The sequence below is a fragment of the Phocoena sinus genome, chromosome 9 (assembly GCF_008692025.1).
Source record: "Phocoena sinus isolate mPhoSin1 chromosome 9, mPhoSin1.pri, whole genome shotgun sequence".
Classification (NCBI taxonomy): Eukaryota; Metazoa; Chordata; class Mammalia; order Artiodactyla; family Phocoenidae; genus Phocoena; species Phocoena sinus.
Genome location: NC_045771.1, coordinates 90,411,730 through 90,425,185, shown reverse-complemented (window position 1 = coordinate 90,425,185; position 13,456 = coordinate 90,411,730). Strand labels below are relative to the sequence as shown.

Below are 13,456 nucleotides of genomic sequence, written 5' to 3'. Positions count from 1 at the left end.
AACAAAAATCGAATCTGTTCTGTGTATAATCTACATTGTTGTAAAGAGAAAACAGAATCATAAATGCAAAGTACTTCAAAAACATTATACAAAGAAAATATTTTACTTATACTAACAATATATTGTACTGAACGAATATACGTTCTTTATCAAGTCCCTTAGTCTTTGCTTTTCTCCAATCTGGGAAACTAGTCCTTTTTTTTTTCTTTGTGTGTGTCCGGGTGCATGTGAATGTACTCGTGTGTACATGTGTGTCTCAGGAGCATAAAAGAAGTATATATTAGATGTCTCTACCCCTTCTGTGTCATTCATCATTGCCTTCTCCTGCCCATCTGTTTAAAATATGTACTCTTTTATCCTTTTCTCATTTCTAATAAGAAAAGTATTCGATTAAATTCTTGTGCAAAATGAACAATGAAGACTATGATTATCCTACCCCTGAAAACACTAAAAAGTCCAAAATTAAAATTTTTAAAGTAACAATCTTCCCTTTATCTTCAGAGCACTAATTTCCAGTGCTTTTTATGATTGCTTCAGACAAGCTAAAAATACCTTAATTTTATAACACTTTTCAACAATTTTGCAAAGAAAAGAATCAGCTTCCTAGGAACATATATAAGGAAATGACACTTTAAGATGGTTTCATTATATGAAATGCACTGCCGACACACAAACCACAAGAAGTGTAAATAAATAAAAGCTGGTGCGATGCTGAATGCATGGTTGCCTTACACCACAAAGAAAAAGCACTTGCACATTTGCACACCCGGGTATTTTAGCTTGGGATGCCACAAAGATGGGATTTAGACACGTTGTGTAAATACAGAAGGCTGTTAATGTGTAAGTGTGTCTGCGTGTGTCAGAGAAAGAGGGTTATAAGCAGAAGAGGTAGGACCTGCCAGGAGCAATTATTTGAGAAAATCCCTTTTTCTTTCCCATTCATTCTTACTAGCCTCAGTATCTGGCACAGTCCTTAGAATTACTCACTGGCTTTTCATTCTAAAGACAACCGACAAGCTTTCAGAACTTCCTACAGTGTTTTTCACACACTTTTTTTTTTTAAGGCACCAAATCATTCAATATTTGTTTCAAATGAAAAGCAAACCATTAGCCCGTTTCCTCATTCCATACACCCCAGTGACTGCAGGCTAAACGGGATCCTTTGTTGTGTGTCCCAAAATAGTACAACGCGGTATTGCTAAATTGGAAAATAATAGATGACTGTTTCCAAGAATGCCAAAGCTACCACCAAAAATTTTGTTCTGCCCAGTGGGTCCAATTTCATGCTCCTTTTAGTGAATCTGCCGTCCTAACAACAGTAAAGCCAATCCGATTGAACACCCCTCGCCTTTTCGCTTTGGACACTCCATTAATAAATATAAAGGCTGAAAGAGGATGCCAAGTGGGCCAGCTTCATTTATGCACAGTGACATCCGTCAAGGGAAATTTCTCCAACCCCAGTGAAAGTTGTTTCTCAGATGCCCACCCCAAACTGGCCGGCCTCTGCCTCCGAGCCCAGGACGAGAGGGGGCGGGTGGGCAGAGAAGCCTCACCTTTGGGCTCCCCACCTCCAGAGGAGGGGACGAGGGGGAGGGCACAACGAGAGCGCGGAGTAGGAAGGTGGGCGAGCGGGAGAGACAGAAATGGATGCTGAGGGGGTGGGCGCGAAGGGAAGGTAGGGAAGGTGGGGAAGGCAGGGAGAGGTGGCTGAGCCGAGCTGCGGGATCGAAGAGCCGAGGGGGAGCGGCGGGGGTGGGAGGGGGCGCGCGGGGGTCGGTTCCTTACCGTTGAACGCCCCTGCGTCTGCGGCCTCCTCCTCCTCGCCGTTCTCCGAGCCGCTGTGCATGGGCTCCTCGGCGAAGTTGACCCCCCTGCTGGGGGTACCGCCCCCGCCGGCGGCGCCCGCGTCCCCCCAGGTCCTGCCCTCATGGCCGAAGCGCGCGGCGCCTTTGCGCTCGTTCTCCTCCTGCAGGCGCGTGAAATGCTGCAGCGCGAACTCCAGCAGGTCCGCGGGCTGGTGCCTCAGCACCTCCACCGTGAAGCCCTGCAGCAGCTCCGTCAGTCCCGCCGGAATCTCGATGCTCATCCTGCCTCCCCTGCCAACGGGCGCCGGGGCGCCGCCCTCGCCCCCTCCCCGGACCGGCCTCGGGCCCCGCGGCCGCCGAGCGAGCGGAGACGACGCTGGCTGCGCTACCCGCTGCGAACGCGGCGCACTGGGCCCCGGAGGCCCGGCTGGCCCGGCCCGCGGCTCCCGTCGCGCGGCTGCTCCGTGTGGCTGCGGCGGCTGAACGAGCACGGCCTCGGGAGAGCTGGAATCATCTCCAGCTCCTCCTGCTCCCACCGCGGCCGCTCCTCTCCCCTTCCTGGGCCGCCCCGCCCCCGCCCCCGCCCCCGCCCCGCCGCGGAGCGCGGGAGGGGGCGCCAGCGCGCCCCACGTGACCCCAGGAAACCATGGCAACCTCCGCCTGCGGGCGCCGGGTGCCTGGACAGCTGAGGGGCTGAAAACGCACGCGGGCGCCGGCTGGCTGGGCGCACTGCGAGGGGCGCGGTCGGGTTGGGGGCGGGGGCCATCCCCCGGGTCATCCCCCGGCCCAGGCGCGCCTGGCCGTCCACCTGTCCGCACGCCCCGGAGCGGGCGGGCCATTCGGCAGAATTCCCACGCGTCATTCACCAACGGAGTCCACGCAGAGCTGGCGCCACTCGATTTGTCCTGAAACTTCGGCCTCCACCTCGGTAGCGGCATTTTATTTTCCCCCGAGAATCTAGTTGGATTGATAAGTGTGGGTGATGTCTTTTGTTTAAAGTCGTATAGTGGTACTGGTTATCTTTTGGACAAAGAAATAATGCCCCATCTTTGTGACACCTTTCTTTTTCTTTCGCCACATTTTATCCAGTCTTTCTCCACCCATCCTGTTTTATTGTTTTGCTTCACTGATACTATCCCATTGTCCACTTTATGCAGTTACTACTTGTTAAGACAAATGTGCCATTTATTGTGAGGCACTTAAAGTTAGTCGATGCCCTTCAAACAGGATCGTGCAGCAATTTGAATAAAATGTCAGTGTCAGGACAGATGGCCCTCAAGCAAAAAAACCTTTGCCTGATTAAACTGTTATTGTTTATTTTTAAAAAGTTCCCTTACGCTTTCAGTGGTTTTGAATTATATCTCCAAAAATAGGAATATGTACTTCACTCTAAAGAGAAATAGAATTCGAGATGTGTGCTTTAAGGAAGTCCTGGACTTTGAAACGAGGCTTATTCTGCGAATGTTTCCGGTTTTGAATTAGAAAATGTCTTTTGCCAATTAAATGGTATTTAAAAACACATCATTTTTTACCATGACCATCATTGTAAAATAAAATATCTCAATAGCAAGCTCACTTAGCTTATCTTTCTACCCACAAAAAAAAAGAAAAAAGTACATACATGGTTCAGAAACGTCAAAGACTAGAAATCAAGATGTAACAGACTAGTCCCTTTAATAAAAATACATTTTGACATTAATCCTTTGTTTATGACACAACTTACATTCACTCCATGAATGACACAACTTATATTCACTCCATTCACTTCTAGTGGTAAGGGTCAAGCATTTTAAGAATTAAGCTTTTCTGAAATACCATGATCCTCACTTCATGGCCCACGATATTAGTCAAACTCTAACCATATAAATATTATATAGACCATATAAACATTATTATCTTTATAGATCCAGTAATTTAAGACAAGTTTGCATCATCTTTCTTCATTTATGATGATGTTTTTATTAAGATTAACAAGAAAATACAAAATATAGTAGCTTAAACAAGATAGAAGTTTATTTCTCTGTAATGTAAATGCAAGCAGCTCAGGGCTGGCATGGTGGTTCTAGGATCATTAGGCACCCAGCCTCCTTCCAGCTTGTTGCTATGTAATCCTAAATTTGTTGTCCAAATTGCTGCTCTACCTTCCTTCTACATCCATATTTCAGCCAAGGGGAAAGTGGAAAAGAGAAGGGAACCTCCCCTCCTACCACATACACATCCCCCGTCTAAGGACACTTCCAGGAAGTTAAACACACCAATTCCTCTTATATCCTCTTGGCCAGAACTTAGTCAACGGCCACACCTATGGTGTGACAGATTGCATTTTCCAAAGGTGGCTTCAGAAATCTCACCTGTGCCATGTGCTCTTCAACAGTGTGACCTTGCCACTCCCCCATCAAGAGTTGAAGCCTTAATTGCCCTCCTCTTGAATCTGGGTGGGCTTGTGACTGCATGGATAGAAGTCGTGCCAGTATGACAGAAGCAGCCAGCCGTGTGATGCCCCATCCCAAATCTTTGAGCATATTAAAAAGCTTGTTTTCAGCCTCTACATTTTGATGTAATTTGTTACTTTCCACAACAACAGTAACTCAAATGCATGGCTATAAGGAAAGCTTGGGAATTTGAGCTTTATTTTGAGCAGTCCTGTGCCAAACAAACATTTGGAGATGCAGGAGAACCAATTCTGGGAGCAATAATCAGTGTCTGCCACAATGCTTAACACCCTTTCCCCCAGGAATGACAGAAGAAAAAGCACTACTTCCCCAAACATTAACAAGAGCCATATTTCAAAGTAGCATCCTATATTTTGTGTTTCAAAATGCCATTATTCCTTTTCGTAGATTTACTGTATGAAGCATGGTAGGTGGGTCTGTCATCAACCACAATGCCAGGGTCACGTGGCTGTCATTTTTTTAGGGGTATAGAGGTGAGTCAAACATGAAATGCATAATTGGATTAGATGACCTATATGGTCTCTTCCATCTTGGGATATTCTATAGTAGTACAACATTAAAAGAAGACATGTTGGGCTTCCCTGGTGGCGCAGTGGTTGGGAGTCCGCCTGCCGATGCAGGGGACACGGGTTCGTGCCCCGGTCTGGGAAGATCCCACATGCCGCGGAGCGGCTGGGCCCGTGAGCCATGGCCGCTGAGCCTGCGCGTCCGGAGCCTGTCCTCCGCAACGGGAGAGGCCACAACAGTGAGAGGCCCGCGTAACGCATTAAAAAAGAAAAAAAAAAAAAAAAAAAAAAAAGAAGACATGTTGATTTAAAACATCTTTGCAAACAGCTCTCTGATAACAATTTTTATTTGCGTCCGTTCTTAAATCAATAACCATGGCCTGAAAAAGTAAAGCTTGGTCCTCATATTCCTATTATGTTAATATTGTTCTCAGAACAAACGTTCACTTCTCAGATCATATTCTGGCTTTATTCACTATCCCATAACTGTTTTGGTAATATTATATGATTTCCCTTGCTGTCATTTTCAGAATATTTCCTTTTGAATGTTGAAGTACAGTGACAGTGACTTATGAGGACCATTTATCTTTGATTTCTTTAAAAGAACATCATTGATATTGATTCTTTGGTTGTTGATTTACAAAGCAATTTGCACTAGTTCCTCAGAGAATCAGAAGCAATTGCAAAAGGACTCAGAGTTCAGCATTGGAATGAAATAAGAGTGCTACCAAATTTGTTTTTGCACATGGGAAATTAAACAGGTATTAGACAGAGACATCAGTTTGTTGATATGCTGCAGCTAAAACAAGACAACAGCATGGAGAAGCCAATAGTTTGGGCAACCTTTACAACGGATAATAATAACTATGGCCAGTCAATCATACAGCACTTCTTACAATTATACAGCACTTCAATAATTCATATATTAACTATTGATTATGTAATACATCAATAGATATATCCTGATCAAGCCTCTTTGGTGCAAGAAATACATACCCACACAAGGAAAAAAAAGTAGGCAAATTGAAAGGACACAGGGGCTGTACTTGAGCAGGGCCCACTGTGGCTATCACTCTTAGTCTCATATACCTTTAACAGTTCAGCACTGACTACAGTTTTGGTGTCTCTAGTTCATATTCTCAAGAGAATCCAGTGGGATTGGCTGGCCTGAGTGAGAGGTTCTCTCCTGGTTCAGTCAGTGTGGCCAGTGGGGTGCAGGATAAGAAAATGGTCAGGTACAGAGGAATGGATAAAGAAGATGTGATATGTGTGTGTGTGTGTATATATATATATATATATATATATATACATATATATATATACACACACACACATATATACACACAATGGAATACACGCAATGCTACACACAATTCAGCCATAAAAAAGAATGAAATAATGCCATGTGCAGCTACATGGATGCAACTAGAGATTATCATACTAAGCAAAGTAAGTCAGACAAAGACAAATACCATATGATATCTAATGTTGAATCTAAAATATGACACAGATGAACTTATCCACAAAACAGAAACAGACTCATAGACATAGAAAACAGACTTGTGGTTGCCAAGGGGGAAGGGGGGAGGGTTGGATTGGGAGTTTGGGATTAGCAGATGCAAACTATTATATATAGAATGGATAAACAACAAGGTCCTACTGTAGCACAGGGAAATATATTCAATATCCTGTAATAAACCATAATGGAAACAGAAAAAAATAAATAAATACTAAAAAATAAAGAAAGTGGTTAGGTAGTACAAATACATGACAAAGCCTGCCTCTTCAGTAGAGACTGAAGTCCCAAACATGGGCACTGTCGGTGGTATAGGCACCACACACTTATATGCTAAAAGATGGTCACCTCATAGCCTGAAAATCTTGTAAACATTTGCACTGAGACAAGATAAAATGTTTAATCTCTAGATGCAGCTTTTCAAAGGATTGCCTCTAGAAGACCAATGGTTCTCCAACTCTAGGGAGCACCAGGAACACTTGCAGGACTTGTTCAAATACAGTGGCTGGCCCATACACCAGATTTTCAGATTCAGTAAGTCTGAGGAGGAGCCTGAGAATTTGCTTTTCTCTCAAACTCCCAGGTGATGCTTATACTGTGGGTCTAGGGACCACACTTTGAGATCCTCTACACCAGATTCCCCAGGGAAGGGTTTATACACATACCATATGTGTCCTGAGAAAACAACTGTTTGAAATAACTTTTTTGCTTAATGTCGGAGCGTAAGTTTTTCTTTGGCTAAATGAGGACTAAAAACAACTTCATTATTCTGTTCTCCTTTAAGGGCTCTTGCAAAGTTAAAGAGATTCTCAAAAGCAATAGAGGATGGATCCTGAAATGCTACATTGCATAAATAGAATGTGGGTTTCCTGTTAAGGACTAGGGTGGACTCTCAAGTTTATCTCTGCTTCCTGAAACTCTACTAAAATAATGGCTAAAGGAATGGGGAAAATAAAACTATAAACTCATAAGGACAAAAGAACCATAATAAAAATTTTACATAACAATTAAAAATTTTTAATTATTCAGCTTTCAAAAGGAAGGAAATTCTGCCACATGCTACAACATGGATGAACCTTGAGGACGTTATGCTAAGCGAACTAAGCCTGTCACAAAGGACAAACACTGTGTGATTCCACTTGTATGAGGTATCAAGAGTAGTCAAAATTCCTCAAAACAGAAAGTAGAATGATGGTTTCCAGGAGCCCAGGGGAAAGGGAGATGAGGAGTTGTTTAATTTGTAAAAGAGTTTCAGTTTTGCAAGATGGAAACATTCTGGGGTTGGTTGCACAACAATGTGAATATACTTGACGCTACATAGACTTAAATATATTTAGCACTCCTGAACTATAGACTTAAGAATGGTTACGATGGTAAACTGTTTTGTGTATTTTACCACAGTTAAAAACTTAAAAAAATTTTTTTAATTAAAAGAAAAAGAACAGGAGAAGAGACAAGAGAGCAAGTGACAGTTGTCTACCAGAACTATGGAACTAACTGAGCAAACTAGAGAATGCTGGAACACAAGCTCGGGTGAGAGGTCAGTGAGAGGAAGCCAGCAAGAGGCAAGATCACTTCTGTGTCCCAGGGCTCAGAAGCAGAGAATCTGAAGACACTGGGTGCCCCTGAAGGGGGAGAAGGAGCAAGGGTTAGTGAAATGTTTGTAACGGGTGTTGACAACACTCTCCACTCTCTGGCTCCTCCTCTACAGAGGCGAGCAACTGCTCTCCTTCACTCCCAGCAGGAGATGGAGGCGTTGACTTTCTATAGAGGTTGGCACAGCTGATTGTGGGGATAAGGTTCTCTACTGAAAGGAAGGGAACTGATTCTGATTTGGTGAACTACTTATCAGTGGCCTCCTTCCCCTACTGGACTCTGCAGATTCTGATTTGGACACTGCAGATACCCTCCTAGGCAGGAAATCAGAGGATTCCTTTTTAGGGAACTGACCAACCCAAGAAACAAGACCTACAGATGCTGACATTTGAGGTTCCCTTGGTGAAAAACTTAGCTCTCTGTCTTTTCACCCTATTTGAAGTTCACCAGTCAATAACCACCCCCATCCCTACACACCTCATAAACGTGAATCCAGGTAGGAATCACCCAATCTCCAGGGAAAACTTTTAGTATGAAAGACTGAGATGAAAATAAATGAACTAAAAAAATAAACTCAGAGAGATGAAGGCTGCAGTGAACAGAAGAAAAATCAAGAAGCACTTTAATATCTTCTGATACAATAAAAATATAACAATTGTTAACATTTGTTTATCAGATACTGTTCTAAGCATATTAAGTCTATTAACTCATTTAATATTCACAAGGACCCTATGAGATATAAATATTATTATACTACAGATGAATAAACCAAGGCACAGAGAGGTTAAGTCATTGCCCAGGATCACACAGCTCACAAATAGTACTGGGATGGGACCCTAGGCAGTCTGGCTCTTTAGCCAGCCTTCTGTATTTGAAAGGAATAAGAAAGAACTCTCAGAAATTAAAACTATGATAGCAAAAATATAATCTATAAAAGCGTTCAAGATAAAGTTGAAGACATCAGAAAACAGAACACAAAGAAAAAAATGTAGAAAATGGCAGAGGAAAATAAGAAGGTTAGAGGATTGATCCAGGAAACCCAATATCTGAATAATAGGAATTCAAGAAAGAAAACAATGAGAAATGGCTAAAATTGTTAAAGAAATCATTTAGGAATATTCGCCAGAGTTGAAAGATATGAATTTCTAGACTGGAGAGGAAGAATAGACAGGCCCATGGGATAATAAATGAAAACACTCTCACCAAGCCTATAATACTGAAATTTCAGAACAGTAACAAAAACAGAAGAGTATAAAAACAAAGAAAATCATCAGACTAGTTAGCAGCAGCACTGGATGCTAGAAAACAATGGAACAACATCTTCAAAATGCTGAAGGAAATTATTTTCAACCCGGAATTTCTGTATCCAGCAAAATAAAGGTAGAATAAAAGCGGTACACGGCCCTCTCACTGTTGTGGCCTCTCCCGTTGCGGAGCACAGGCTCTGAATGCACAGGCTCAGTGGCCATGGCTCACGGGCCCAGCCGCTCTGCAGCATGTGGGATCTTCCTGGACTGGGGCACGAACCCGTGTCCCCCGCATCGGCAGGCGGACTCTCAACCACTGTGCCACCAGGGACGTCCTCTTCACTTAGTTTTCAGGACACTACTTTTCTTTGTTCACCTTCTCCCTCATGGCCATATCTTCTCAGTCTTATTTTCCTGGATATGTCTAATCCTTCTGTCCTTTAAATGTTGAGGCACCCCAGCTAGCTTCTTTCTCCACACTCACTTCCCAGGTGATCAAGCCCAGTGGCTTTCAATACCATTTATATCTGAATGATTCTCAAATTTCCATCTCCAGTCCTAATCTCTCTCTGAACCCAATACCTCTATATCCAGCTGCAGCGAGATGTCTAATAGGCACCTCAAACTCACCACGTCCAACACTGAACTCATTATGGGTACTCAATATTTACTGAGTAAAAAAGAAGAAGGAAAGGGAAAAGAAAGGAAGAAGTTGTTTGGGGGAGGGCAATGCACACAGAAGGAAGGCTAAGGGAATTCTTAGGATGATCGTGAAGAAGGCCTGAGATAGCAGCTGTTTGCAGGTCTAGAGATCGTCCAGGCCCAGTTGAAGCAGGAAATCAGAGACATACAGAAGGAAATCCCCAAGGAAGAAGAAAGGCACTGACAAATTACCTAATGTGCTTGATTATACTAAGAAAACTACACCTCTGGCAGAGAGTTCGGGAAATGAATGAACAATAGTTTAAGAGAAAACTACAACTGAAGAAAACAGCAAGATCTACTCCAGGGAAAACAGAAGGTTGAACAAGAAAGGAAATAAAATCAAAGAACACTATGTGACTTAGCCATGAGCAATATTTATGTAGTCATAACAATGAGAACTGATTCAACCAAAAAGTGTGGTATGACTATACTGGGCAGAAAAAGAAAAAAGGGAAGAGTGCATCTGCGTGTGTGTTTATGTGTTATGGAAGCATGGCATAAGTGCACTAAATCCTGACATTCTGTAACAGGAAGTCAATAGAAATATCTAATGGGAGAATCAAGAAATAACATATATATTATTTAGAAATATGTCATTAAGTAGCAAAAGAAATAACTTAAATTTAACTGCAAGTGGTTGTTTCCAGCAACTGGGAATGACCTACACATACTATTGATACTTTGTTAAACTGAAGAGTATGAATTACTATGGCGGGTACTAAGTTACAGGGATTCCCACATTTCATATAACTCTTTCTTTTTTCTGGGTTCAGGAGATCATACAGCTGTGATTTTCCAGTCCTTATTTAGTGGGCTGAACATCTCATGGGAAAACCCAAACCTGCATCAAGTTTCATGAATTTTAGAAATCGGTTGCTCCTAAGACAGGTAGCTACTTTTTACAGGGAAGGACCTTCAAAGTATTCATTCTCTAAATATCCTATTTATTGTCTCACTGAGTTGAATGTTTATGAAATTTTCCTTTGTTTTATAATATCTTATTCTACTTCAGTTATGTCCTTTTGTTGTTCCTCATGTTCTGTCTCCAATTTAGTTACTCCATTGTCACTTGTGAAGTTCAAGAACCAAGCTTCCCAGGTGTAGAATTCTCTTGCTAATCAGCATCCTTCTGGGATCGAATGTTCCATTTTTGCTTTCAGTCCTCTTAGAGCTAATGTGTGCTTTATTTGAAGAAAAGTTTTACCCTTTACCCTGCTTCAGGGTCACAGTATCTTTTGTTTGTCGAACCGCATGGTCAAGAAAACTCTAGTTGGCCTTTTTCTTGTCAACAGAAACAAATTACACATGTATCAAAGCAGAAGGGGATACTTGGAGGTGTTTAAATTACATTTTATTTACCATTTTAAAGGTAGATCTTCTGTATTTTCCAACTCTCTTTTACTGCCCAAGTTCCAGAATTTGTAAAAACACATATAAGCCAGGCCTACATGGCAAACATAGAGAGAGCTATCATTTTTGATAGACTCGGGGTCATTCAGATCTTTTTGTGCATGAATGTTTTTGTTCATCCGCAATCAGTCCTTGATGTTATCCCTCTGCAGAGGACTCCAAAATGAATTCGATTTTTAATTCAGGCATCTCTTTTAACCAGCAAACCCACAATTTCATTCACCTGCTGGAAGACTTTGCATGCCTATGTTGCCAACACCTCAAATTCAATCACCAAACTTGTCAGAAACAAAAATTAAGCTCTGGCCCCACAGAATTGTTCTTTCCCCTTTGTTCTCTATATCCATAAATGGCATCATAACACCTTCTAGTCATTGGCTTACAGTCACTGTTGACCTTTGCCTCCCACATCACAAACTGGATTAGTTGTCAAATCCTGTCAATTCTATTTCCGTGCTGTCTTGCTGCCATTTGTCCACTCTCTGCCGTTCCTAATGTCTCTGTTTTAGTATGCTCAGGCTGCCATAACAAAATACCATGGACTGACTGGCTTAAAGAAGAGAAGTTTGTTTTCTCACAGTTCTGGAGGCTGGAACTCTGAGATCAGGGTGCCAGCATGGTCAGGTTCTGGTGAGAGCTCTCTTCTGGCTTGTTGACAACCTCCTCACCAAGCCCTCCCATGGCCTTTCCTCAGTCTGTGTGCTTGGAGAAAGAGGATAATCTCTCTTTCCTTCTTCTTATAAGACCACCAATCCTGTTGGATTAGGACCCCATCCTCATGACCTCATCTAACCTTAATAACCTCCTAAAAGCCCTGTCTCCAAATACAGTTGCACTGGGAGTTAGGGCTTCAACATAGATATTTTGGGGTGACACATTTCAGTCCATAGCACTGTGCCAGGCTGGGGCTTTGTCACTTCTTTCCAGCCAACTGTCTTCTAATTAACCATCCTGTCTCCAGTTTTTCCCATTTCTTGTTACACATTATTTTGAAAAATCTTTCCTGTATACATTTCTGTTTATGTCCCTTTCTGCTAAAAAAAAAAAAATCTTCCAATGACTTTTTGTATCCTGGAGAATAAAAGCAAACCTCATTATCATGAAATTCAAGGACTCTGATAATCTGATTCCAACCTAATTTCCCAGCTTTAGCTCAAAGTCCCCATCATGCCATTTACACCACAACCAATCTGGGACATTTGCCTTTCTCTTAAAGTACCTTTCAATTTCCTGCCTCCAAACCTTCACTTACTATTTTACTATTACTATTTTACTTACTATTTCCAGGTTTGCCCCACCTGGAAACCCTTACATATCTTCACCAGTTAAAAATCCTACCTCTTGGTCAAATGCCACCCCTCATTCATGAAAACTTCTTTGATCCCCTGGCCAGAAGTAACCACTCCCTATTTTGTGTATCCTTTTGTATTTGTTTTATAACTTTTTATTTTATTTGTGGAATTATGTGGTCTCCCTCTGGAAAATAATCTGCTAGGAGAAAGAGGTCATGGCCTGGCTTGCATATGATACAGCAGATCCTTGCAGGGCTTAATACCTGCAGACATTCAGTGAATATTTGTTAATATGAACCATGAATCTATTAACGGGAATTATAATATTTCATAGTCAAATCGACATAAGATAGTATTTGAATCAGTGATTTTCATGTGTTAATTTTCATATGTTAATTGGAGCCATATTCTATTCCATACCTCAGGCTTTGACAAAATATTTTATTTGAAGAAAGGGTTTTGTTGCCAAATATTTTAAACCATTGATCTTATGCAACTCCTTTACTTTGTAAACGAGGAAAATGAAGCCAGGTGGAGATTAAAAATGACATTCCCAAGGTTTCCCAGCTATTTAGTAGCAGAAACAGAATCAGCAAGATATATATATAAACTGCGTCAACTGGAAAGGTGTATTTGTAGAGCAGCTTAGTGACCTCATCTTTTCTGAGATATTACCGTGCTACCAGGAAAATGAAGATAACATCTGAAACAAATCATAGTAACTCAAGTGAGGGCACCTAAGGTTAAATCTTGTTAAATCATTTCTTGCAGGCACTGTTTGGTACTTCAAGACTGGGCAAGATCTTGTTTTCTCATGAAATGTGTTATTTTCCATGGATCCTAATAGAATAAGCCTATCATCTTAAAAGGCTGGACACAAGCTAAAAAATCACAAAAAACTCTACAAAATGTAAGGATTGAGCAAA

General features: G+C 41.9%; 1 protein-coding gene across 2 annotated transcripts in view; it reads right to left on the bottom strand.

The window, feature by feature from the left end:
• PRKAR2B (protein kinase cAMP-dependent type II regulatory subunit beta) overlaps positions 1–2,358 on the bottom strand; it is a 112,900-nt gene extending 110,542 nt beyond the window's left edge. For both annotated transcript variants that reach the window (XM_032642669.1, XM_032642670.1), the window contains exon 1: positions 1,786–2,358. In XM_032642669.1, the coding sequence (XP_032498560.1) occupies positions 1,786–2,086 (301 nt within the window). In that variant the 5' untranslated portion in view covers positions 2,087–2,358. The remainder of the gene's footprint in view (positions 1–1,785) is intronic.
• Positions 2,359–13,456: the final 11,098 nt, after the last annotated feature.